The sequence below is a fragment of the Carcharodon carcharias genome, chromosome 7 (genome assembly GCF_017639515.1).
Source record: "Carcharodon carcharias isolate sCarCar2 chromosome 7, sCarCar2.pri, whole genome shotgun sequence".
NCBI lineage: Eukaryota > Metazoa > Chordata > Chondrichthyes > Lamniformes > Lamnidae > Carcharodon > Carcharodon carcharias.
The window spans coordinates 170633685-170656481 of NC_054473.1; the positions used below are offsets into that span (position 1 = coordinate 170633685).

Consider the following 22797-nt stretch of genomic DNA (forward strand, 5'->3'; position numbering starts at 1 on the left):
GTGATGATTTGGTGACAGGATTCACTGAAAAAGAGCTTTTGGCAAACTTAGAAGTCTTAAAATGTTTCTTTCAGGCTGGAGTGCATTTAAAAAAGGAAAAGTGCACATTCCAAGCGAGGGAGGTAATCTACTTGGATCACCATGTAGATTCACAGGGCCTCCACTCAGCTGAGGTGAAAATGAGAGCCATAAGAGAGGCACCTGTGCCAAAGAACACCTCAGAACTCAAATCATTCCTAGGAATAATCAATTATTATGGAGGGTTCTTGCCCAATTTGTCCACAGAACTAGCACCCCTACATTATCTACTCAAAAAGAACCAACGTTAGTCTTGGGAGGCACCCAAGAAAGAAACTTTGGTAAAGGTCAAGCAATTGTTGCACTTGCCCAACCTATTAGTACATTATGACCAGAGAAAAGAATTGTTATTGACTTGTGATGCATTCTCCTACAGAGTGGGAGCAGGGCTCTCCCATTGGATGGAGGATGGCCTATATGATTATTCAGCAAAGACAAGATAATGCCACCCATAGCCTCGGCAAGAATACAAGTTTAACCCTGGCAGCATACGAGTATACTTTTGTACATACGCCTGGCAGTCAAATCGCAAACGCCAATGCACGTAGTCGTTTGCCTTTACAAAAAAATGATGAGTAAGTCCAGTTCCACAGGAACTTGTTTTATTGCTAAATTTCTTCGATTCCTTGATGGTATGTGCTCAACAGATCAAAGACTGGTCAAGTAGGGACCCAGTCTTATCTCAAGTGCGATTAGAAGTGCCTGATGAAATGAAACCACACTTCAACAGAAGACATGAAATAACCAGCCAGGATGGCATCTTATTGTGGGGAGCACGATTGAAAGTGCCTCCAAAGGGAAGAGAGCCATTGCTAATTGAACTACACAGCACACATCCAGGAATATCCCGAATGAAAATCATAGCTCGCAGCTACTTAAGGTGGCCTGGGATGGGTGGAGAAATAGACAGCTTAGTGAAGAATTGGGTGCTGTGTCAGCAATTGCAAAAGTTACCTTCAACAATTCCGTTATACCTTTGGGTAGACCATGGGTGTGGTTACACATTGTCTACGTGGGACCTTTCATGGGAACAGTGTTTCTGCTCATTGTTGATACCCACTCAAAATGGATGGATACATATGAGGTGAAGTCACCAATGTCTTCTGCTACAATTGAGAAATTATGTCAAAGGTTTTCCATCAATGGACTACCAGAAATAATTATTTCTGATAACGGCATGGCATTTACGAGCGCTAAATTTCAGCGATTTATCAGCCTCAACGGTATCACTTGTAAAAACTTCACCATACCACACTTCCTCAAATGGACTGGCCGAAAGAGCGGTTCAAACATTCAAGGCAGGCATGAAGAAGCTAACTGGAGATTCCTTAGCAACCAATTTAGCACACTTTCTTTCCCATTATAGGACCACCCTCAAACAACAACAGGTGTTTATTGATGAAATGCTGTCTCAGGACAAGATTGAGCTTAATTATGTAGAATTTAGGGAGGAAAGTGGAAAGGAGTCAGGGGAGTCAGAAAGCTAGGTATGACTGGCATAGTCATGAGGGGAAATTTACTGTGGGAGAAACGATATATGTGAAGAACTTTGGAGAAGGACCAAGTGCAGTTACTGGACCTCTATCTTACCACATGGAGGTGGAAGGCTGAGTCATATGGAGATATATGGACCATCTAAGGAAGAGAGAAACAATGCATCAAGAAATGAGCCCATCAGTGTTCACAGCCAGGTCAGCTTTTCCTGTTGAGAGAACTCAACCCAGTACAGACATATCTGATGTTCCTGCAAGAGTGGAGGATACAGATCTGCAGGTGCTCACTGAAGCACCTTATGTTCAGACAACTCCAGAAAGGGAGAGTCCTGACAAGGCTTCTGAAGTTGTAGAGCTGAGATGCTCTACACGCAAAGGAAACTCCCAGAAAGACTGAATTTGTAAATTATTTACCGGTGTAAATACTTTGCTATTTTGAGAAAATTGTAATTATAAATATAAAATGTGTTTCTGAGTAAAGGAGGAAGGGTGTGGCAATTATGGTTTTATCTGATATGTAAGATACCTTTAAGAAGAATGTTTTAAAGGAAGATCATATGATCTTAGTATTCAATAGTAGAGTATCTTGGACTACCTCAGTAGTTAGTAGTGTAGAGATAGTTTGAAGTGAAAGCACATGTTTAGTTGCTGCTGAGTACATTTGTAAATAAACTAAGCGTTCCACCTATGAAGTCTCTGCTGATCAACTCTATCAATAGTACCAACTCAGCCACCACTCACAACAGGCCTGCTACGAGGATCCATAGGATCCAACAAGCATACTTAAAATTCTCCCAAAAGCTATGAAAAAACAGGCAAACAGGGCTTGAACCTTTCATCCTGGAGACTATGTGCTAGTACTCCTACCAATACTGGGTGAACCTCTAAAAGCTCGGTTCGGTGGCCCGTACAAAGTCACAAAGAAGCTTTGGGGAGGTAAAACTATCGAACTGACACCCTAGACCGCAGGATAAAACAATATCACAGCCGAGAAGGGACATGCAGGAAACGGTCTGTCCAATAGCAACAGATGTGGAGGATGTGAGGAATAGTGAGGATGAATTATAGGGAGATGTGGGTGAGGCCCACATTGAACCCTCTACTGTCTAGCTAGCAAACACAGAAATTCTATGAAATTAGACACCATATTCACCCACCTAAATGCAGAACAGCGAGGAGACCTGACAAAGCTGCTCACTACATTTAAAAGCATCTGTCGAGACAAGCAAGGCTGCACCACTTTAGCTCTACGTGCTGTGAATGAGGGAGAGGCCCCTCCCATTAGGCAAGATCCCTTTTGTCTAGATCTAAGCCCAGATTCAGGAGGATTTTAACTACATGCTGGAGCACCAACTAATAAAGCCTAGCAACAGTAGCTGGAGCTCCCCAGTTGTGCTTGTGCCCAAGCTGGATGGCTCCACAAGTTTCTGTACTGACTACTGAAAGGCTAATGCAGAGACCTGAGCCGACTCCTCCTACCTGATCCCCTGCCTGAAAGACTGCATAGTTAGGGTAGGGAATGCAGCCTACATTACAAAGTTAGATTTACTCAAGGGATAAAGTTAGAATTGATTGATAATCCAGACCAAGGCAAAGAAAGTGAATGGAAGTGAATGTGGGGTTTTTTTTGGTTTGTGTTTTTATACCTTGAAAAGAAATGAGAGTGAATTTAATTTCATTTCTTTGTGATGGGGCGGTGTTATGAGGCTATGCCCCTTTATTTTTTGAAAATATGATATTTCAACCTTCAACTGACTGGTAACTTTGCAATTTGAACTGAGACAGAGCAATCTGCTTCAAAAATGTAAGGCCACATTCCAAGGTGAAGGTGAGAAACAAGCAAATTACCCTCAGGGGAGTGTGAAGAGAGACTCATCTCCTATAACCCAGACACCCATCGGAACTCATAGCTAAGGAAGAGACATTAAAAATGCAAAGTGCAGGGTATTGAAACAATGGCTGTCACAGACAGATACATCCAAAACTTCTTGGAAATACGCAATTGGTAAAATATTTCAAGGCAGGTCTGCCAGCTACTAGAGGGAGATTGCAGGTGACACTGGCGGTGTCCAGGAAGTCTTCAGTAGGGGAAACAAGCTGAGGGCCTGAGGGCTCTATCTCTCTTTTGGAATAAATGTGTCACCTGGTTTGAAAAGCCAACTCTACCAGAAACCTACTGACGAACCAAGATCTTGAAATTGTTGCAATACCTTCTACATCTGACTGCATCCAGGAAACCAGTTAATCTAAATTGGCCACAACGTTTGAAATCTACACCTATGCCTCAAAAACAATCAAAGGACACATAACCATATATTCTTTTACCTTTTTTTATTGGGCTCTAACTCCCCTTATTTCTGACACGTGTGAGCGTGTGCATGTGTGGGTCTGTGTGTATGGGTCTGTGCCTATGTGTGTGGGCCCTAAGGACTACATGAGGGCTGAATGCTTAACATTGCATTTTTCGTATTTTTCTTGGTTTGGGGGTTAATAAATTTTCTCTTTCTTTGACTCAAAAAAACCTTGTTTGACTGGCTCCTTATTGCTCACAGTTTAAATAATAAAATGCATTCTGATTTGGAAAAGGCATATCCTTGTAAAAACGAAACCTAAACCTTTGTTGTGATCAACCGAGGAGGTTGAATAGACGGGACCCAGTTCACTCCTTCTCACCTGGTCATAACAGAAGGCATCTCACCACATTGTCTCAAGGGCAGTTAGGGATGTGCAATAAATGCTGGCCTTGCTAGTGATTCCCACATCCCATGAATGAACAATTAATAAAACTGCCAGAGAATAACCAAATCTATTAATTTACTTCAGTGAAATGTATATTTAATGAGGCAGACATATTGGGTGGGAACAGATATAGGAAAGGGAAGCAAGGTGGCCGGGAAACTTCATTGACTCAAAATCCTGGAACTCTGTTCCTAACAGCATGGTGGGTGTACCTACACCACATGGACTGCAGTGGTTCAAGAAGGCAGCTCACCGCCACCTTCTCAAGGGCAACTAGATTTGGGCAATAAATGCTGGCCCAGCCAGCAAAGCCCACATCCCGTGGATGAATTAAAAATAATTGAGCGGAAAGCTAAAAATCATCTTCCCAACAACAGCATGAAATTTTGCAATTAAATTCAAGGAAAGGCAAGCATCAGGATGTGCGTATGCATGCATCTGCATGTCATGCATGCTCATTAAAAGGCCAACTCGCCAGAATTAATTTCCTCCTCCCAATTAAGTTATCGGTGAATGAGCAATACGTGCCTCCAGATTTACGATTGTATATACATGGTGTGCAGAGGGTGAAGGAGTCAACTTGCTGGAGTTAGAGTGAGTAGCCTCTGTTTTCTCCTCTTTGGGGGGTGTTATTCAGTGAGGTGATGATTGGGTGGTGGCAGTCTAAGGGGCACAGGGCAGGGTGTCTGGCTGAGGGTAGGAGGAGTCTGGGGCAGGGACAGAATCGGGGAGGAAAGGCGAGGGTGCAGGGACAAGGGAAGGCAAGGTTGCAGGGACATGGGGAGGGAGGGAAGGGCCTTGCATGTTGGGTATGGGGGTCCAGTGAATGAGTGGGGGTGTTGGGGTTGGGGGGGGGGGTGGGGTCGTACAATTTCTGGGCGGGGATTGTAGGAGAGAGTTGGTACTAAAGTGTGGGGTCGGTGCTGTCTATGGTGGAGTTCTGAGGTTTTGAACTGTGGGAAATGGACAGCAGAGAGAACAGTCACAATGAAATGGGGGAGAGCGATGAGGTAGGGTGGCAGGTCCAGTGTCATGATCGGGTAGCAAATCATCTCGGAAGGTTGTTCGGAAGGTGGGGTGGGGGGGAGAGGGGAGGCGGGGGGTGGGTGTGGGTGGGATGAGTTCATGGAAATGGACAAAACAGGTGGTGTGAATAATAGGAGGGGTGAGGGTCAGGTTAGGCATGGGGACCGTAATGGATGTAGACTCAGAGGGCAGAGAAGGCATGTGGAGGGTGATGGCTCAAGGGGGTGGGGGGTGCAGGGGTTGGGAGGTTCAAAGATATCAGAGGGGAGCGGAATAGTTATTTTGGTTGGGTGAAGGGCGATGAGGGGGAAGTTAGTGGGTGACAGGGGAGAATAGAAGGTGGTAGGGCATGATGGAAAATTATGTGCACCAATTTTCAAGGCTCTTCTTCACAACACAGTTGCTCTGTACCTATGAATCCTTAAAGCGGGAGGTGGGTCTTTTTGGATGGATGGAGTTAAAGGTGAGCACAAATGGCTGACTAAAGGGACACTCTAATGATCACAAGTCAACTGGATGAGAACCGTGCTCAGTTGTGTTCTCCTCTCTATGGTGAAGCCCACACAGCAGCAGGTTTTCTCCCTCACACATGGGTCTCATAACGTTGAGATCCCAGCAAGGCCGGGAGCTGCAGTAAAGTTTCCTCTGAAGAGCAACTCAAGTTAACCAAGGCTGTTTGGGAGGGGAGAGGGTAGGGAGGGGGTGGCAGAGGGATGGAGATCTGGAGGGAGACAAGGGTTGGCTCCCCAGGGCCCATGGTTGGGGGCGACAACAACGTGCTGGGTCTCGGGTAGATGGCGATGGCTGATCATGGCGCAGGTGTTGCATCAATGATGGCATGGCAAGGGTCTCTCGAATACATCATGAGGGTGATGGCGGGAAGCCCAATAATATTTGGAGGATGGTGCGCCGACATGGCTTTCATTAAGATAAAAGCAAAATACTGCGTCTGTGGAGAGAGAAACCAGAGTTAACGTTTCAAGTCCGTATGACCCTCTGAAGAGCCTGGCAGCTCTGCATTTCTACTAGCTATGGTCCTGCCAAGGAGGAAGCGATGGGGGCGTCAACATCTTGCCCGCCCCGCTGCAAGATTCGCCGTGGTCCTCACACATGCATATCTAATGAGCTGATTAGAGCAGGATCATGTGCGTCCTGCCATCCCACTACCGCTCTCCCACCGTCCGCCCCCACATCTGCCCAACCGCCCACACACACCAAGTGGAAATCACCCTCACCTCTGCTCCCACCTCCCAACTTGAACCCCTGACCGGAAGATTCGACATCCAGTCTCTCCACATAGGACTCTGTTTTGACTGAGAGCTTTTACACTTACCTGTTCAAAGCCTTTCAATCCCAACTTTGTCTCAAGCTGCCCAGCAGCAGATGTGTCCTCTGTGTCCTCCCCCACTGCACTGGACCTGACAGCCAATCGTTCCTCTGCTCCCAGCAGCCTCAGCTCTGCAAGCTGATCATGAATGGCACTTTCTATCTCTGGGGCCAGTTTGGTTCTCCTGAATAATTCAACGCATCTGGAGAAGAATTAAAAAGTAGCTCATGTGCCGAATCCCACAGCAATTTACAGTGCATTGGTGAGACATTTAAAGTAAAGAATGGTGGAATTTTGGTTTTAAAAAAAAGCCTCTCTTGGAATCTGCTCTGCAGAAATTTATTTCACAAGAATTTTTCTTTATTGTCTCATGAGACAAAGGACAACATTTGTTGCCCATCCCTAAATGCCCTTGAACTAAGTGGCTTGCTAGGCCATTTCAGAGTCAACCGCATTGCTGTGGATCTGGAGTCACATGTAGGTCGACCAGGTAAGGATGGCAGGTTTCTTTCCCTAAAGGATTATAGTGAACCAGATGGGTTTTTATGGCATCATCACTTTGACCAACTTTATAATTCCAAATTTATTAATTGAATTTAAATTCCACCAGGTGCCATGGTGGGATTTGAACCTGTGTCCCCATAAACATTAGCCTGAGCCTGTAGATTACTAGTCCAGTGACATTACCACTACTCCATTGTCTCCTCAGAATAATGCATGTCTTTTGGTGTTTTCTGGTGGAATTATTTTAGACCCATTATATGAAATTCCACTTTCCTGATCATACATTTGTTTATGCTGAGCCATGATTCTCAATTTTATCTTTCTTTTATCCCTTTTTCTTACTCATCTATATGTTGTCTGAAGGTGTCTTTGAATGGACTGCATAGTGAACTAAGCCATTAACATCTTTGGCCAAAGCATCTTTGTGTACTGTAGTCATTCCAAACTCTTTTGGCTGGTCTGACACCTTCCACCCTCCACCCTCCTTAATGTTGAGCTCATCCAAAATCCTGTTGTTCATATCCTAATCCAAGCAAATTAAAACTCCATCCACCTGACTTACATTGGCTCCTGGTTCACTGACACTTGGGGCAGAATTTTGCCCTCGTCAGTTGGGCTCAGCAGGAATGGGTGGGGGCGGTCGGGAAGCCGATGGCCGCCCGCGATCGGGGCTGGACCGCGATTTCATGCAGGCGGGTCAGCTAAGGCGTGAATCGCATGCTGCAGCGCTCAGCATTGCCTGTGTGAGCGGGGTAAGGAGGGCGAGAGCGCAAGTTTGTGCATGTGCGCGGGTGAGCACTGGAAAAGTTCCCTGAGGCAAAGAGCTACCTTGGGGAGATGAACAGTTTGAAAATAAAAAAAAATAAAAAAATTTTAAATGTTAACAAACATGTGACCTCATATGACTCTGTCACATAGGCAGGGACATGTTAGAAATTAGGATGATGTTCATTGTTTTATTTTTTAATGGCAATTGGAACCTCATCCTGACCGTGGATGATGTTTCACAAAAATGCAAAGGCCGCCTTGGCCTTTTCACCTGCCTGCCAACCGTAAGGTTGGGTGGGCAGTGAAAAATTTAGATCTGTTGGATTGTTAATGGCCATAATAGGCCCTTTATTTGTCGGTGGGGACACTGCCAAATCCTGCATGTGCCGGCTGACCAAAATATCGTGCGAGTGCGCGATGATGTTGGGACACTTACCCGATGACATCGCATGTCATTTTATGCTCGAGTGGATCAGGTGCGTGCCCACCCGCTCTGCGAAAAATCCTGGCCTTGGATTTTAAAATTATTTTTCTAGAGTCCAAATCCCTCCTTGACCTCATCTCTCCCTATCTCGGTAACCTCAACCAGCCCTACAATCCTCCAAGAGTTCTTCATGGCTTCTCGTGAATCACCCGCTCCCTTTTTTTCATCATTGACAGTGCGGCCATTTTAAATCTATTTGTATGACTGATATTTGTCTTTAGCATAACAATTTGTTCGAAACAAAGTTACAGACGATCTCAAATATCAAATTAGGTGACCGGATGTAAAAATATAAAGGGTGGAATTTAATGTGGCCTGTTATGGTGGGAACCATGGCAGCCGGGCCCACATGATCATGAGAGAGGTCTCCAGTCAGTCTCCCGGTAGCACCAAAACCTCCCCCAATTATAAGCTGGAGGGCAGAAGGGGTTGATGCAGGATCCCTGGCTGCGGGCAGCAGAATGATAAATAGGTTTATTAATGAAATAATTGACACCCATTATCCTTGTGCCTAATGCAATTCAGTTATGACTCAGGGATTAAGTGAGAGTTGCATGGCTTTCTTGTGCGTCTCAAAACCCTGTCAGTTTTCCTGACATCCTCCTGGAGGTCCCCTTGGTATTGGGCACTCTTGTGCCCAATTGAGGGACCTGGCATTAGGAGAGGGTGCTAAAAGCCACCCCTCTGCCCTTGCCTCTGACAACCCCCACCCCCCAATCCCAACCTGCCCTCACTCACCTTTGGCCTGGGGACTCTCAGCAATCCTGGGCCTCTGGTAGATGCATTGCTGGCTGCTGTCATCACTCCTATTGGCACTGACAGCAATGAGAAGCTGCTCGCCTCTGATCGGCCAGCAGTTGTCAGTGGTTGGGACTTCTGTCACCGGGGACCTGAACCCTGGGGATGGCTCGACAGTGGCTGCTTAAATGCCTGAAGGACAGTTAATACAGTCGGGCCTCCCCCACGGAACTGACAGGGTCCCCCAACCAGTGGGCAAGACCCTCATCAAGCTGATTAAATCCTGACCAAGGTTTTGTGGGGGACAGAATGGTCATATTAATAATTTTATATTGTTAACTTACAATCAATCACTAGAATTTGGTATTCAAACTTACTTTATAGCAGCCTTTACAGAATTGTTGTTTCCCCAGGATTTAAACCAAAATCCCAGTGATATGAGGATGAAAAATGTCTTCTCGTTGTTCATAACAGTTACCCATCACTTACTTTGTTGTTTTAAGACAGCTTTTTGAGGCAATGTTTGTAGGTGGCAGGAAATAAGATCAGGTACAAATTAACATGCAAACAAATTCCAAAGATAGTTTTTTTAGTATGGAGATAGCAACTTGTTATAAAATAAACTGTGACTATACAGTAAAACTTTCTTGATTTCGTTTCTTTTTTTTACCTTTTGCAGAGCTCCTGAAGGTTTCCTTTTTTTCTTGTGCTGTTGAAATACAGAAAATGTAATATAAGTAAAATCCCTTATGCTGTTAGAAAGGCAAACGTTCTTTCCCCTGACTTTTAATGCTGTTTTGTATTTCTGCATTACTCACTCCCCTGAACTCTTATCCTCCTGTACCTTCCCCCTTTACCTGAACTTTTGTTCTCAACATGTTATGATCCCAGCTGAGGGTGCCCCTGGACAAGCCTGATCCCAGGGTGGAACGCAGCTTGATAGATCCTAACTTTTAACTTGTTTGTTTAGATACATGGGGTGTGGCTACTGAACAGAGTCACCGGAGTCAGCTAATTAACTTTTACCAAAACATAAAACATTGATTAAACAAGAAAAGATTAACTATATTACAATACTCTTTCACCCACAACTACACCTTTACAGATATATACAGATTTGTAAGGACAGCACAAGTTACAAAAGCTATCTTATACTCTAATGTTCACAGTAAGTACACAGTCCATGTAAACCTATGGCACCCGATGGTCAGACACACCATACTCTGAAACCAAGTGATAGATGCCACCTTGACCAGATGCTATGGATCTCTTTTCAACTTCCCCCAGACGCTTGCCACACCAGGAGCCAACTGGCCTCACTGAACTCAGTTTTTCACATGAGGGTTTCCAATCACCAATCTCCAAGGACATACCTTGGAATCTTCTCCCAAACTGACACTTTCTCTCAGACATCTTTCGCAAGGGACCACCTCCAGGGTTTTGAACTCTCCTTCTGATGTTCCTCTTCCCTGGGTCACCATATGCATTCAAGCCATCTTTCACATTATTGTCTCTCACTGACTCAGCTAACAACAGTACGCTACTGCTTCATATGCCCGTAGCAAAGAGATACAGGCCTTCAATTGTCTCTTTGGACCTTCTTGCCTCTTGTAAGCTGTTCTCACTTTAAATCTGCTTTCTGCAGCTTTTGTCTCTTTAGATTTGTAGCTTGGATCTTTTCTCCTGCCCCTCACTTTTAATTTCACTTAACAGGACCTTTTCCAGGTCCCTGTCCTTCCTTTGACTAGACAGTCTGCTTGGAACTTACTCCTGTTCCACTCCCCTGGATTCTTGGGTTTTTCCTTTAGCTTGGCACTTGCTATCTGTACCCTTTGCTCTAGTCTCTCCTGGCAGCTACTTTCAACCAACTTTAGCTTGGGACTGGCTACCTACCCCTTCTGGGTGGCTTCTGTTTGGCAGCTTTCTTTAAAACTAAACTCAAGACTGCTATTTATTTAGTTTTTCTGTGTGTATCTGTGGGAGGGACCTGCCTCTCTGCACCCCTGTTGCTAGGCAGCAGCACTTGTGTTTTTGTAACTTCTTAAGTCATAAAACTCTCATTAGAAAAGCAAGCACCTTTTAAAGTGACACTAAAACTCAACTTGACCTCTTCTTAACATGCAGATATAGAAATACAAATCAGACTTAAAACATTACAGCTAAAATTCATTCCAAACACCAACAAATGCAAAGATAATTTACTTAAACAGTCTCTATTTCCTAGCAGCCAATAATCATCAACCAACAAAACATTAGACAGATCAAATGGTTATCTGAAGTTTGTAGGTCCTAGCTCTGTGAAAAATTGGCTGTTGTGCATTTTAGTAACAATTGCTGCCATGTACCTCACGAATAACATCAACCGTAAGTGCTTTGAAATGCAAGGACATTAAAACAAAAGAAATAGGAGCAGTAGTCAACCACATAGTCTATGAGCAGGTTCCACCATTTAGAAAGATCATGGCTGATCTTTCACCTCAACTCCATTCTCCTGCCTGATCCCTATATCCCTTGATCAAGAGTCCGAAAAGCTATCGATCTCATCTTGAATATACTTAATGACTGAGTATTTCTCTGGGGTAGAGAATTCCAAGGATAGTGAAGAAAGAAATCTCTCCTCGCTGTGCTAAAAAGCCAATCCCTTATCCTGAAACAAGGCGCTGGTTCTGAACTTTGCAGGCAGGGAATACAGGCTTTCAGCATCTGCTCTGTCAAACTCCCTCAGAATCTTATGCTTCAATGAGATCACCCCCATTCTTCTAAACTCCAGCGAGTAGATTTCCATTCTACTCGATCTTTCCTCATAGGATGACCCTCTCATCCTAGCAGTCAGCCCAATGAAATTTCAGCGCACCTCATAAGAACATAAGGACATAAGAAATAGAAGCAGGAGTAGGCCATTCAGCCCTTCAAGCCTGCCCCGCCATTCAATAAGATCATGGCTGATCTGCCCCAGGCCTCATCTCCTCTTTAATGCCAGCTCCTTATAGCCCTCCCCGATATTTCAAAAATCTATCTACCTCCTCTTTAAATACTTTCAGTGATCTAGCCTCCACAACTCTCTGAGGTAGAGAATTCCAGACATTCACTACTCTCTGAGAGAAGAAATTCCTTTGCATCTCAGTTTTAAATGAGTGTCCGCTTATTCTGTAAACATGTTCCCTAGTTCGAGATTCCCTCACTAAGAAAAGTCTATCCTTCTTTAGATGTGAGTGATGCTATAGAAATATGATAGAACAAAAAGTTTAAAAAAGATAGATGCTAGAACTGTGTAAAAAGCAGAAGATGATGGAAACACTGAGCAGGTCAGCTAGTTCAGCTGAGTGAGCAGATGTTAATGGAGGTGAAATTCATTTTCAGCCGGAATGCACAAATGATGTAAGCAACATGGCTGCCACATTATAAATCCTACTCAATTTTCTTTGTCATTGACTTTAACGTGGGTGGCAAATCTGCTACCACTTGCATTACACGTCTTCTGATGGTAATTTTCACCCTGAAAGTTTCATGTGTAGACCCTTCTATTTCTGACAAAGTATCCTGCTAACTGTGTCCCACCTCTTCCATTATTTTTTGCTACGTAAGTGTAAGTTCCTTCTTGTGGTAAAATGACGACAATACCAGGCCACATCGTTCATCTCTGCCACGACTTCCTGGAGACTGCCATTCATTTTCATCTGGTGTTTCAGGGCTGCAATGGTGACACAGATTCCAGTGGGCACAGAAAACTGGAAGACAAACAAACAGGATATCATTTCACATGACATGCACCAGTTTTCATTAGTTTAACTCTTTCGTACAGCAGGAGTTTCCTCAAGAGCTGCCCCAACTGGCTGCCTTAACGTTGGCAGAATATTGATGGAAGCCACATGTAGATAAGTAAATGGGAAAATTGGGAAAAGCCCACAGGAAATTTCTGGGGAGAAAATGAAGCAGTGGAGAGAGCCTTTAGCTTAGTTCAGCCTCTGAGTCAGTAGGCATAGGGCTTGAGCTCTGTTCCAGACAGGACCTGTGAATGGAATCTGGTGGTCTGACTCTAATTTTGGGCCACCGAACAGGGCACTTGCCTCTGTGTGTGCCTCTGGGCTAGCTCCCTTCAATGATGGGTTATGGGATCAGTAAAGCCCACAAAGAGCCAACCACCCAACTGGCTGGTTTAGTCTGGTAATGGAAACCAGCAGTAGTACAGCCTCTATTCAGGATATGTCACACTGAGTACACTGAGGCATTGGAGGAAAATGGGCACCCTGTTATGAACAGTTATATATAAGTGATTTCTGGCTAACTCCTCCATGGAGATTTTCACCATAAGTTAAAACAGAGAGTTTTATTTCATTACCCACCTGATACCCAAAGCGTTTCTGCATTTCCATTAGCTGTGCCAGTTGAGCTCCTTTACTGCCCACCACTGCAGCACACTGGCAAGCCTCATCGGAGAGTGCCAACACCAACTTGGAGCACAGTGGCACTACAGGTTCCTGGAACTTTCCAGATGGTATGATGTCTGGAGCCTGTCGGCCACTTTCATTTCTAATCAAAGGAAAATGTTAAACATTCAAAGGTGACTAATTATGTTTGCAGGAAAAGGTACACAGTTTTTGGGTCACTGAAATGATTTACCTGTAATATAGTTGAATTAAACCCCAACCTCGGGTAGTTAAGTTTAAACGATAGTTGGCCACGCAGCCAAAGGTTCTGCTTTCCCAGCCTAATCCACTGTACAGCAAAGGACAAGCACTCTTGTCAGGTGTTACTGTCAGGTTAAAATACATCCCACCTATAACAGGAGCAAAACATTATCTTTTTGTGCGTGAACACCCAAGTTTCAAAGACTGACAAATGCATTGCACTTGCAAATTGGAAGCATGTAATAATAAATATTTTGACTTTTTCACCTTATAATCAGACACCCTGGCCCTGATTTTTACTATTGTGGCTCACTTAAATCTTGTTGGCAAACTTCCCACCCATTCCAGGCAGGAAATCAACAATGAGCTGAGGAAGGTTTTTTGGCCTGGGGCTACTCCCAAAAAGTATGTACGGAGCCACATTGGCCGCTGGAGCATCCCTGTGGGAATCCTGTGATTGGCGGGGGTTGGAGGGGGGTTGGGGGGGAGGTTGGGGGGGGGGGGGGTGTTGCGATGGGTGTAGCGATGGTTGGAGAATTTATGGCAGGAAAGGTCAATGCTTTCCTTAAGCACCCTCATTTGTCCTTGTACCAAAATCAAAGGTATATTTTTTGGGCCTATTCTTCTTCTGATCCATTCCCGTGATAGGTTGAGCCTGGAGGGAAAAGTCATTGACTTGCTCAGCCTGCCTACTAAAATGGCAGTTGAGTGTTGATAACATCATTGAGGTGCAACATGCAGATATTAAAATGGACCCTGCCGGCTTTGAGGAGGTGAGTGTGTGAAAATCGGAAATCTTCAACTTCTGTCAGGTCAGTCGGGTGATTTTAACTTTTCATCTGCACAGTACCGGTTGGCTGCGTGGGGTTAAATTCACCCCACTGATTATTTTTTTTGGATAATTTTCATCCCTTCCCTCCTGACATCATTGGTACTTGCCAGTTGGTAATTTTAGTCCTTCATTGCCTGGCCCAGTTGATTATTCTTCATACGCGATTCTTGAAGTTGTGTGTTAGAAAGAGTTTTTTTTAAATAGTCTTTCACAGGACGTGAGCGTCGATGGCTAGGCCAGCATTTATTGCCCATTCCTAATTGCACTTGAGAAGAAAGGTGGTGCCTTTCCTGCCATAAATTGTCCAACCATCGCCACCCCATCACCACCACCATCGCCCCCACCCCCGACCCCCACCCCCCGTCAATCACAGGATCCCCACAGGGATGCTGCAGCAGCCAAAGCGGCCCCATACCTACTTTCCAGGCCAAAAAACCTTCTTGAACCGCTGCAGTCCAGGCGATGTAGCCACACCCACTGTACCGCTAAAAAGTGAGTTCTAGCAACTTGACCCAGCAACAGTGATATAGTTCCAAGTCAGGATGGTGTGTGGCTTGGAGGGGAATTTGTAGCTGGTGGTGTTCCTGTGCATCTGCTGCCCTTGTCCTTCTAGGTGGTAGAGGTCACGGGTTGGAATGTGCTGCTGAAGGAGTCTTGGTGAGTTTCTGCAGTGCATCTTGTGGATGGTACACACTGTTGCTCCTGTGCATCAGTGGTGGACGGAGTGAATGTTTGTGGTTGGGGTGCCAATCAAGCGGGCTGCTTTGTCCTGTTGAGCTTCTTGAGTGTTGTTGGAGCTGCGCTCATCCAGGCAAGTGGAGAGTATTCCATCAAACTGCTGACTTGTGCCTTGTAGATTGTGGACAGGCTTTGCGGAGTCAGGAGGTGAGCTACCTGCCACAGAATTCCCAGTCTCTAACCTGCTCTTGTAGCACGCAATATTTATATGGCTGACCCAGTTCAGTTTCTGGTCAATGGTAACCCCCATGATCTTGATAGTAGGGGATTCACTAATGGTAATGCCATTGAATGTCAAGGGGAGATGGTTGGATTCTCTCTTGCTGGGATGGTGTTTACCAGGCACTTGTGTGTCGTGAATGTAACTTGCCACTTATCCGACCAAGCCTGAATGCCGTCCAGGCCTTACTGCATATTCACATGGACAGCTTCAGTGTTGTCTGGCAATTCAACCTTGGGTACCTATTGCACAGAGCAAGTTCCTGTTATCACCTGATTAACTGCTTGCACTTGCACGAGATCAAGGACAGTATTTTGCCATTTGGATTGGGACCCTGATGCCGGGGGCCTAATGGAGATCAGCAGCCTGCACCATTTGGGAAACAGTGACCTGGCAGTGAATTTCCCTGAATTGTCCAATTGGTGGCCAGATGGTGGGCTTGTTGTCCAATTAAGAATGGTGGGCAGGTTCTCAGAGCTACAGGGCCCTCCAGCTTGGAAGGAAATGACACTTACTCTTTAGGGACATGAGAGAGGGGGTGCCCCCATTGTGAAGCGCCCTGTCCAACTTGCTAAAATTTTGTTGTTTAAAAATGGAACCAGCAGCCGAGCCACCATTATGGAGGGGAAACGCCTCTGAAGGATGCCCTGCAGCTGTAGCTCTGGCCAGGCAGATGAGGGGCCGGGTTAGGGGGCTGCCTCAAACGCTACCCCCACCCCACCGACCCCACTCCCCAACCAGCCTGTCACTGGGAGGCCATGTAAGGTTGCAAATGCTGGCTCGACTCCTTCCTGGTCCTCCAGACCCCCAAACTCAACTGGCTCAACCTGATTGAAAGCTGTTTTTATCCTCCATCTCCATTACTTATGTAACTAATAAAGCAAAGTGACAAAGTTGTAAAGAGCACCTTACTTTTTAATGCTTCTATGTTTTTTTCTCCATGGTTTTGCAGACAGCAGTGCAGAAGATATATCTTTAATTCCTGGAGATTCCAGCACAAGCCTGGAGGGTTGGCAACCCTGAGACCACCTCAGCATCTTGGGGGTCCCACAGGTTGACTGCAATTCCAGTCAGCATCAAACAATAGGTCTTAAGTGACCATTGAATCTCCTTAATTGGCTACCTGTTGGTTATGTGAGGGTAGCCCTTTAATCACAGAATTGTTACGGTGTAGAAGGAGGCCGCTCGGCCCATCATGTCTGCCCCGGCTCTCTGAGAATTTTAACTTAGTGCCAATCTCCTGTCTTTTCCCCTTAACCCTACACATTGTGTTTAACCTCCATCCCGCCTCTGGGAAAATGGCCCAGCTCTGTGCTCATCATCTGGGGCTGAAAATACTGCCCTAATTCTCACTGTTTTGTGCATAATCCAGAGCTATTAAAGCCAGTTGTTGCCCAACCCACCTGCTGCCTGGCTGAGACCAACACAAATAGGACATTAATCTGGAACCATCAGCTCTTAGATAGCACCTTTACCCACTAGACCAGGTTTGTTTAATATGGCCAGATGTGGCCCACACAGCCCCTTTATGCAGCTCCCAGAGCCAATTCTCAAAATCCTGGTCAAAAAGATGCGTTTCAATGGAAGATTCTGCATGGAGCTGCTCCTCCAATCACAGGCCATTTTCTCCCACATTTGTTGCTGAGAGAAACACTCTGTGATTGGAGGAGCAGCGAACACTGGCATTGGTGGCTGTGCTGAGGGTTGCCAGCAGAGGGAAGAGAAGGTATGGCAGGGCTGGAGCCCAGGGAACCAAGCAATGTCGGGGCTGGAGCCTGGGGAGATAAGCCACAGTGGGGCTGGAGCCCAGGGAGCTAGGTATGTCGGGCCTGTAGAGGGTGAAGTTTTTGCAAGCTGGGGGACGAGACAGTGCTGTAGTGAGTATATGGGATTGAGAGTGTGTTGGTGAGTGTGTGTGGGAGTGAGGTTGTGGGTGTCTGTGATTGTGTGTGGGAGTGTGTGTCTATGAGAGTGTGACTGTGAGGAAGTATCTGTAAGTGTGTGTGGAAATGAGAACTTGCTGACAACATTGGATGTGCCTACAAGGTTTCCTGAAGCAATACCTTTGAGGGACATTCCAACAAAGAGAATTGTGGAAGAGTTGACTAAGTTTTTTACAAGGTATGATTTACCAAAAGAAATACAATCAGATCAAAGTTCAAATTTCATGCCGCAGCTGTTTAAGGAAGTAATGAACAGTTTGGGAATAAAACAGTTTCAGTCAACAGCTTACCATCCTGAGTCACAAGGAGCTTTGGAAAGATGGCATTAAACTTTAAAAACCATAATGAGGGTGTATAGTCAAGACTAGCCACAGGATTGGACTGGGGAAATTCCATTCTTTTTATTTGCTATTAGGGATGGTCCTAATGCATCGACTGAATTTAGTTATTTTGAATTAGTCTATGGTCATGAGGTAAGGGGACCACTGAAATTGATTCATGAGAAATTGGTGAGTCAAAATTTGGAAACGACTCCCCTGGATTATGTATCAAACTCCATAGAAAGATTGGACTGAGGATGTGAATTCGCTAGGCAACATTTAAAGGTATCACAGCAAGTGATGAAAGTGAAGGCAGATAGGAAAGCCACAGCTCATAGTTTTGTTGCTGGGGAAAAAGTGTTAGTTTTGTTACCAGTACTGGGTGACTTGTTAAAGGCAAGGTTTAGTGGGCCTTACAGGTTTGAAAAGAAATTGAGTGAAGCAAATTATTTTATAAACACTCCAGGTAGAAGAAAGAAGCAGAGGGTGTGTCATGTCAATATACTTAAAAAGTACTTTGACAGGGAAGAGGACCAAAAGGAGGTATTAGTAGTGGTAGATGAGGAGAAAGAGGTAGAAATGAAGGATTCTGAAATTGATTTTCCTCTAATCAAGTTGGATAATGAATGGGTACTTAAAAAATTAAATATAATATTAAGTTACCTTCCAGACAAGTGTCAAAGTGATTTAGAGAAGCTATTGCAGTCACACAAAGCTATTTGTGGGAATAAGCTGGGGAGGACAAATTTAGCTACACATGAAATGAGTGTAGAAGATTCATCTTCAAACAACAACATCCTCATAGATTAAATCTAGCAAAGTTATCACAAGTACAGGAAGAAATTGAATTCATGCTTCAAAATGACACCATTGAGCTTAGTTGCAGTAACTGGAGTTCACCTATTGTGATGGTGCCGAAACCAAATAGAACATGAAGACTGTGGGCAGAATTTTCCGGCTGACATGTGGGTGGCAGAGCCCACATGTCAGTGTGTAAAATGTTGCACGAGCGTGCCGACGTCAGCACGCGGCATCGCAATATTTCGGTGGGTGGGCGCGCTCTGTTTGCCCGCCATTAAATGAAGGGCTCGTTAAGGCCCTTAAATTGCCAATTGTCCAGGATTTTGAGGGGCCCATGCGAACTTCGGGTCAGCGTACGAGTCCAACGGGCAGGCGGGTAGGGGATTATTTAAGAAAACATTTGCAATGTCGGGATATGTGGACTCATGAAGTTATAATTGATGAAAGTGTTTAAAACTTGCCTGTGTGATTGTTAGAAGTTGTCATCGATTTCCAAGAGGTTTTTGTGTAATTTGAAACCAGTCTGCAGACAGCATTCTTTTTCAGCCTTGCAGCTTTCCAGAGGCCTCCATTTAGCCTGGGGCTATGGGTTCTGACCTCTCCAGTGGTGGCAGCTCCTCTGAGGAGGAAGGGAGAGATAGAATAAGAAGGAGGCCAGGACTGAACAGTCAGCCTCCAGGGGAGCCACCTTTGGGTGTCCAGGTGCAGGCACAATGGGCGCAGGGCCAAGAGGTTGTCCAAAGTGGAAGGGGTCGCAGAAGACACCACTATCCTGCTGCCAGGGTATACAGGCGGCGAAGCAGCTACCTCAATATGTCTGAGGTGCAGTGCTGAAGGACACTCCGACTCTCAAGGGAGACAGTCATCTATATCTGTCAGAAGATTGGCCCTGAGATCTCCCCTAACTGTGTGGGTGGACACCCCATGCCAGCAACTCTGATGCTCACAGTTGCCCTCCACTTCTATGCTTCTGGCTCTTTCCACGCCTCGGTGGGTGATCTTTGAGGTGTCTCCCAATCAGCTATACGCACTTGTGTCAAGCAGGTAACAGATGCTCTGTTCGGATGGGTATCCACCTTCATCCACTTCCACTGCGACCAGGCAAGCCAGACACAGTGAGCCAGAGGCTTTGCGGCCATTGCTGGCTTCCCATGTGTCCAGGGTGCAATAGACTGTACACATGTGGCCATCAAGGCATCAGCAGCTGAGCCCAGTGCCTTCGTCAAATGGAAGAGCTTCCACTCCATGAACGTGCAGATAGTGTGTGATCACAGGATGTTGATTCTGCAAGTCTGTGCAAGGTACCCAGGCAGCTCCCATGATGCCTACATCCTCAGACACTCCCAGGTGCTGGGGCTCTTCAGTGCTCCGGCCTGGCTGGATGGATGGCTGCTGGGTGACAAGGGCTATCCCCTCAGAAGTTGGCTCATGATGCCTCTCCGCCATCCAAGAACAGAAGCTGAGCAGCGGTATAATAGGAGCCAGGGCACCACAAGGGCTGTGGTGGAGAGAGCCATCGGTCTTCTCAAGATGTGCTTCCGTTGTCTTGATTGCTCAGGGGGCACACTCCAGTAGCCCCAGATCGCGTCTCTCTGATCGTGGTAGTCTGCTGCGCCCTGCACAGTCTTGCGCTGGAAAGGGGGGGATGCAGTTGATGATGAAGACCTTGATGCCCTGGATGAGGTTGCACATGATGAATCCAGCAGTGGCTCAGAGGATGAGGAAGCACAGGGCGATGATGAGGGGCACAACGACAACACGCGTTTACACCAAGGAGGCAGGGACATCCGGGACAATTTAATCCAAAGAACCTTCAGCTAGCTCCACACATGTGGACCAGCAGGAACAGCATTGCCTGGAACTTCCACACGTGGCTCTTAGGTGCATCAGTTAGCGTACATTCAGTTCAACCTTTCATCCCTTTCCCCCCCAACCACATAAGTCGCTCACCTCTAAAGACCCTAAGGAGAAGAACATTGGTGAGGTGGAAATGAGTCAAGATGAGCCCCAACCACTAAATGCACATGCAGACAGGCTGGTCAGATGGCCTCATGAATGCCACATGGCTTGTTATGAGCCATAGGAGTGGGGAGAGTGCAGGGGTACCCGATGTGGATGCATTGTTGCCTGGATAGTTGCGGGGCTGAGGAAACATCTCAAACAGTTGTCACATTTTCCGCTGAACACAGGAGATTGAGAGATCATATTATTGCCCCTCATTCCATAAGGAGGGGCATAGACTGGCTGGCCAGAAGGCAACATTTCCCCTTGGTGCAGGGATGAGTAACGTGGTGGCATTTATTTAAGTTGAGTGCCATGAGGTTCACAGCTGAGGTGCTGAGGAACTTTTGGACAGAGTAATGTGGGCCGCACTGGCTGAAAGGGTGCTGGACGTCCCAAACTCCCTCGATGAAGTAAGTCTTTGGTTGTACAGCAGCGATGCCATGGCATGTTAGACCATGGTGATAGTGGTCACAAATGGGATAAGGTGACTTTGGAAAGTGGTGGAGACGCGATTCCTCAAGGGGATGAGGGTCCCTCCTGTATGACCCACATGTCAGAATGTCTCAGTCTGTGAGTGAGCAGTGTTTCAGCATTAACAATTGCAGCAACAATCAGTGGTTTGGATGGTGGGCAGACAGAGGGGATGGGACTGTGGACCTCAAATACCTGCCTGCTGGACCACAGCCTCGCAGCCCCCGACCACCCTGGCCTCCTGCCTCCTGCCCAGCTCCATGGCCTGCTCCTCAAAGGGTATGAGGTGCTGGAGGAGGGTGCGCCCACCACCAGTCCTCAGGCGCTCCCAGGCATTGTGGTTACTTTTTGCCTGCAAAACAGAGAAGAGGATTTATTGGGTCGCTCATGTACTCTGCATGTGCATACCATATCCCAACCACATGGCCCATCTGAGGCCTCCAGCGGCTCCTGTCCACACTACTGGTGATCAGTCCCCAGAAGATAGTATGGCTGGTTCCAACCATCTCCCCCAACAGACACCTTGGACACATTCGGCGTCATCACTTAGAATAACAGACGGGTCTTAGCGCCCCTGGCAAGGAGGAGCAAATAGGTGTGGCGCCGATGCCAGCAGATGGGACTTGCCCAAAAGACCTTGAGGCACCCCTTGCACCATCTCATTACCATCAATAAGACACGTGTTGGAGTTCTGAGAATGTGTCTACCAGCCTCCCCTGCACCTTGCCCCCAAACTACTCAGATGCCACAGAAACCAACATGTGCTGCGGGGAAAGCCCTTCTTCTCCTCAACCACTAAGGCTGGTGTAAGCATGGTCAGTACCCATTTGCCCACCCAGCGTGCGACAGATGCCCTCTGCAGTAACAACAGCAAGACATGGTGGTGGTGCGGTTGGGGGGTGGTGGTGGTGGGTCGGGGTTGAGGGGGGAGGTCAAAAGCTAAGGCTGCCTTCTGGGTCAAATGGCCAAGACAGACATGGTACTCACCCTTCCGGAGCGCAGCAAATCATTGAATCGTTTCCTGCATTATGTGCCAGTGCGCTGGACGTCATCATGGGTGCTTACAGCCTCACTTACCTCCTCCCACACCTGGCTGGTGACATGGGGGGCCCCTCCTCCTCCCATCCTCAGGATACAGAATCTGATGCCGGTTTCTCACCTCTTGCAGGAGGACAACAAGGCATGCATCGGAAAATCTGGGGGCATAGCGGCTCCCCCTCTGGCCTCTCCTGCAGCCTGCCCCGCTCCTCGTCCACCTCCTCCTCTGCCTTCCATGTAACATTTCTTGATCTCTGAGTGGCCAGGGTGCACTGCTTCAAGCAGGCAGCCTGGCCATTCTTTATACAGGCTGCCGGCTCCCCATTGGAACTGGTAGTCTGAGCACGCTCACCTCTGCGACTATTTTCCCGTTCTCCACAGGAGTTGCAAAGCCACGGTGCGGGCCTTAATTGTCCTGCCCATGAAAAATGGCGGCGTGGCGCGTTTTGCCAGCGGCCATCGGCTGCCTGACCGACCGACGAATGTAAAGTTATGGCCTGCATGTGGACTATTGAAAGGTGAATGCAGTAACAAAAGCGGATTCATATCCTATACCATGGTTGGAAGATTGCATTGAGGAAGTAGAACAATCAAAGTTTATCACAAAGATTGATTTGCTGAAAGGATACTGGCAATGACCGTTAT

General features: G+C 46.4%; 1 protein-coding gene across 1 annotated transcript in view; it reads right to left on the reverse strand.

Moving 5' to 3' along the window:
- Positions 1 to 499: 499 nt before the first annotated feature.
- LOC121280075 overlaps positions 500 to 22797 on the reverse strand; it is a 45014-nt gene continuing 22716 nt past the window's right edge. Inside the window, exons 11-16 of the mRNA XM_041191703.1 lie at positions 13778 to 13934; positions 13501 to 13687; positions 12779 to 12885; positions 9828 to 9866; positions 6670 to 6865; positions 500 to 634 (exon numbers count right to left, since the gene is read on the reverse strand). Of these exons, the coding sequence (XP_041047637.1) occupies positions 500 to 634; positions 6670 to 6865; positions 9828 to 9866; positions 12779 to 12885; positions 13501 to 13687; positions 13778 to 13934 (821 nt within the window). The remainder of the gene's footprint in view (positions 635 to 6669; positions 6866 to 9827; positions 9867 to 12778; positions 12886 to 13500; positions 13688 to 13777; positions 13935 to 22797) is intronic.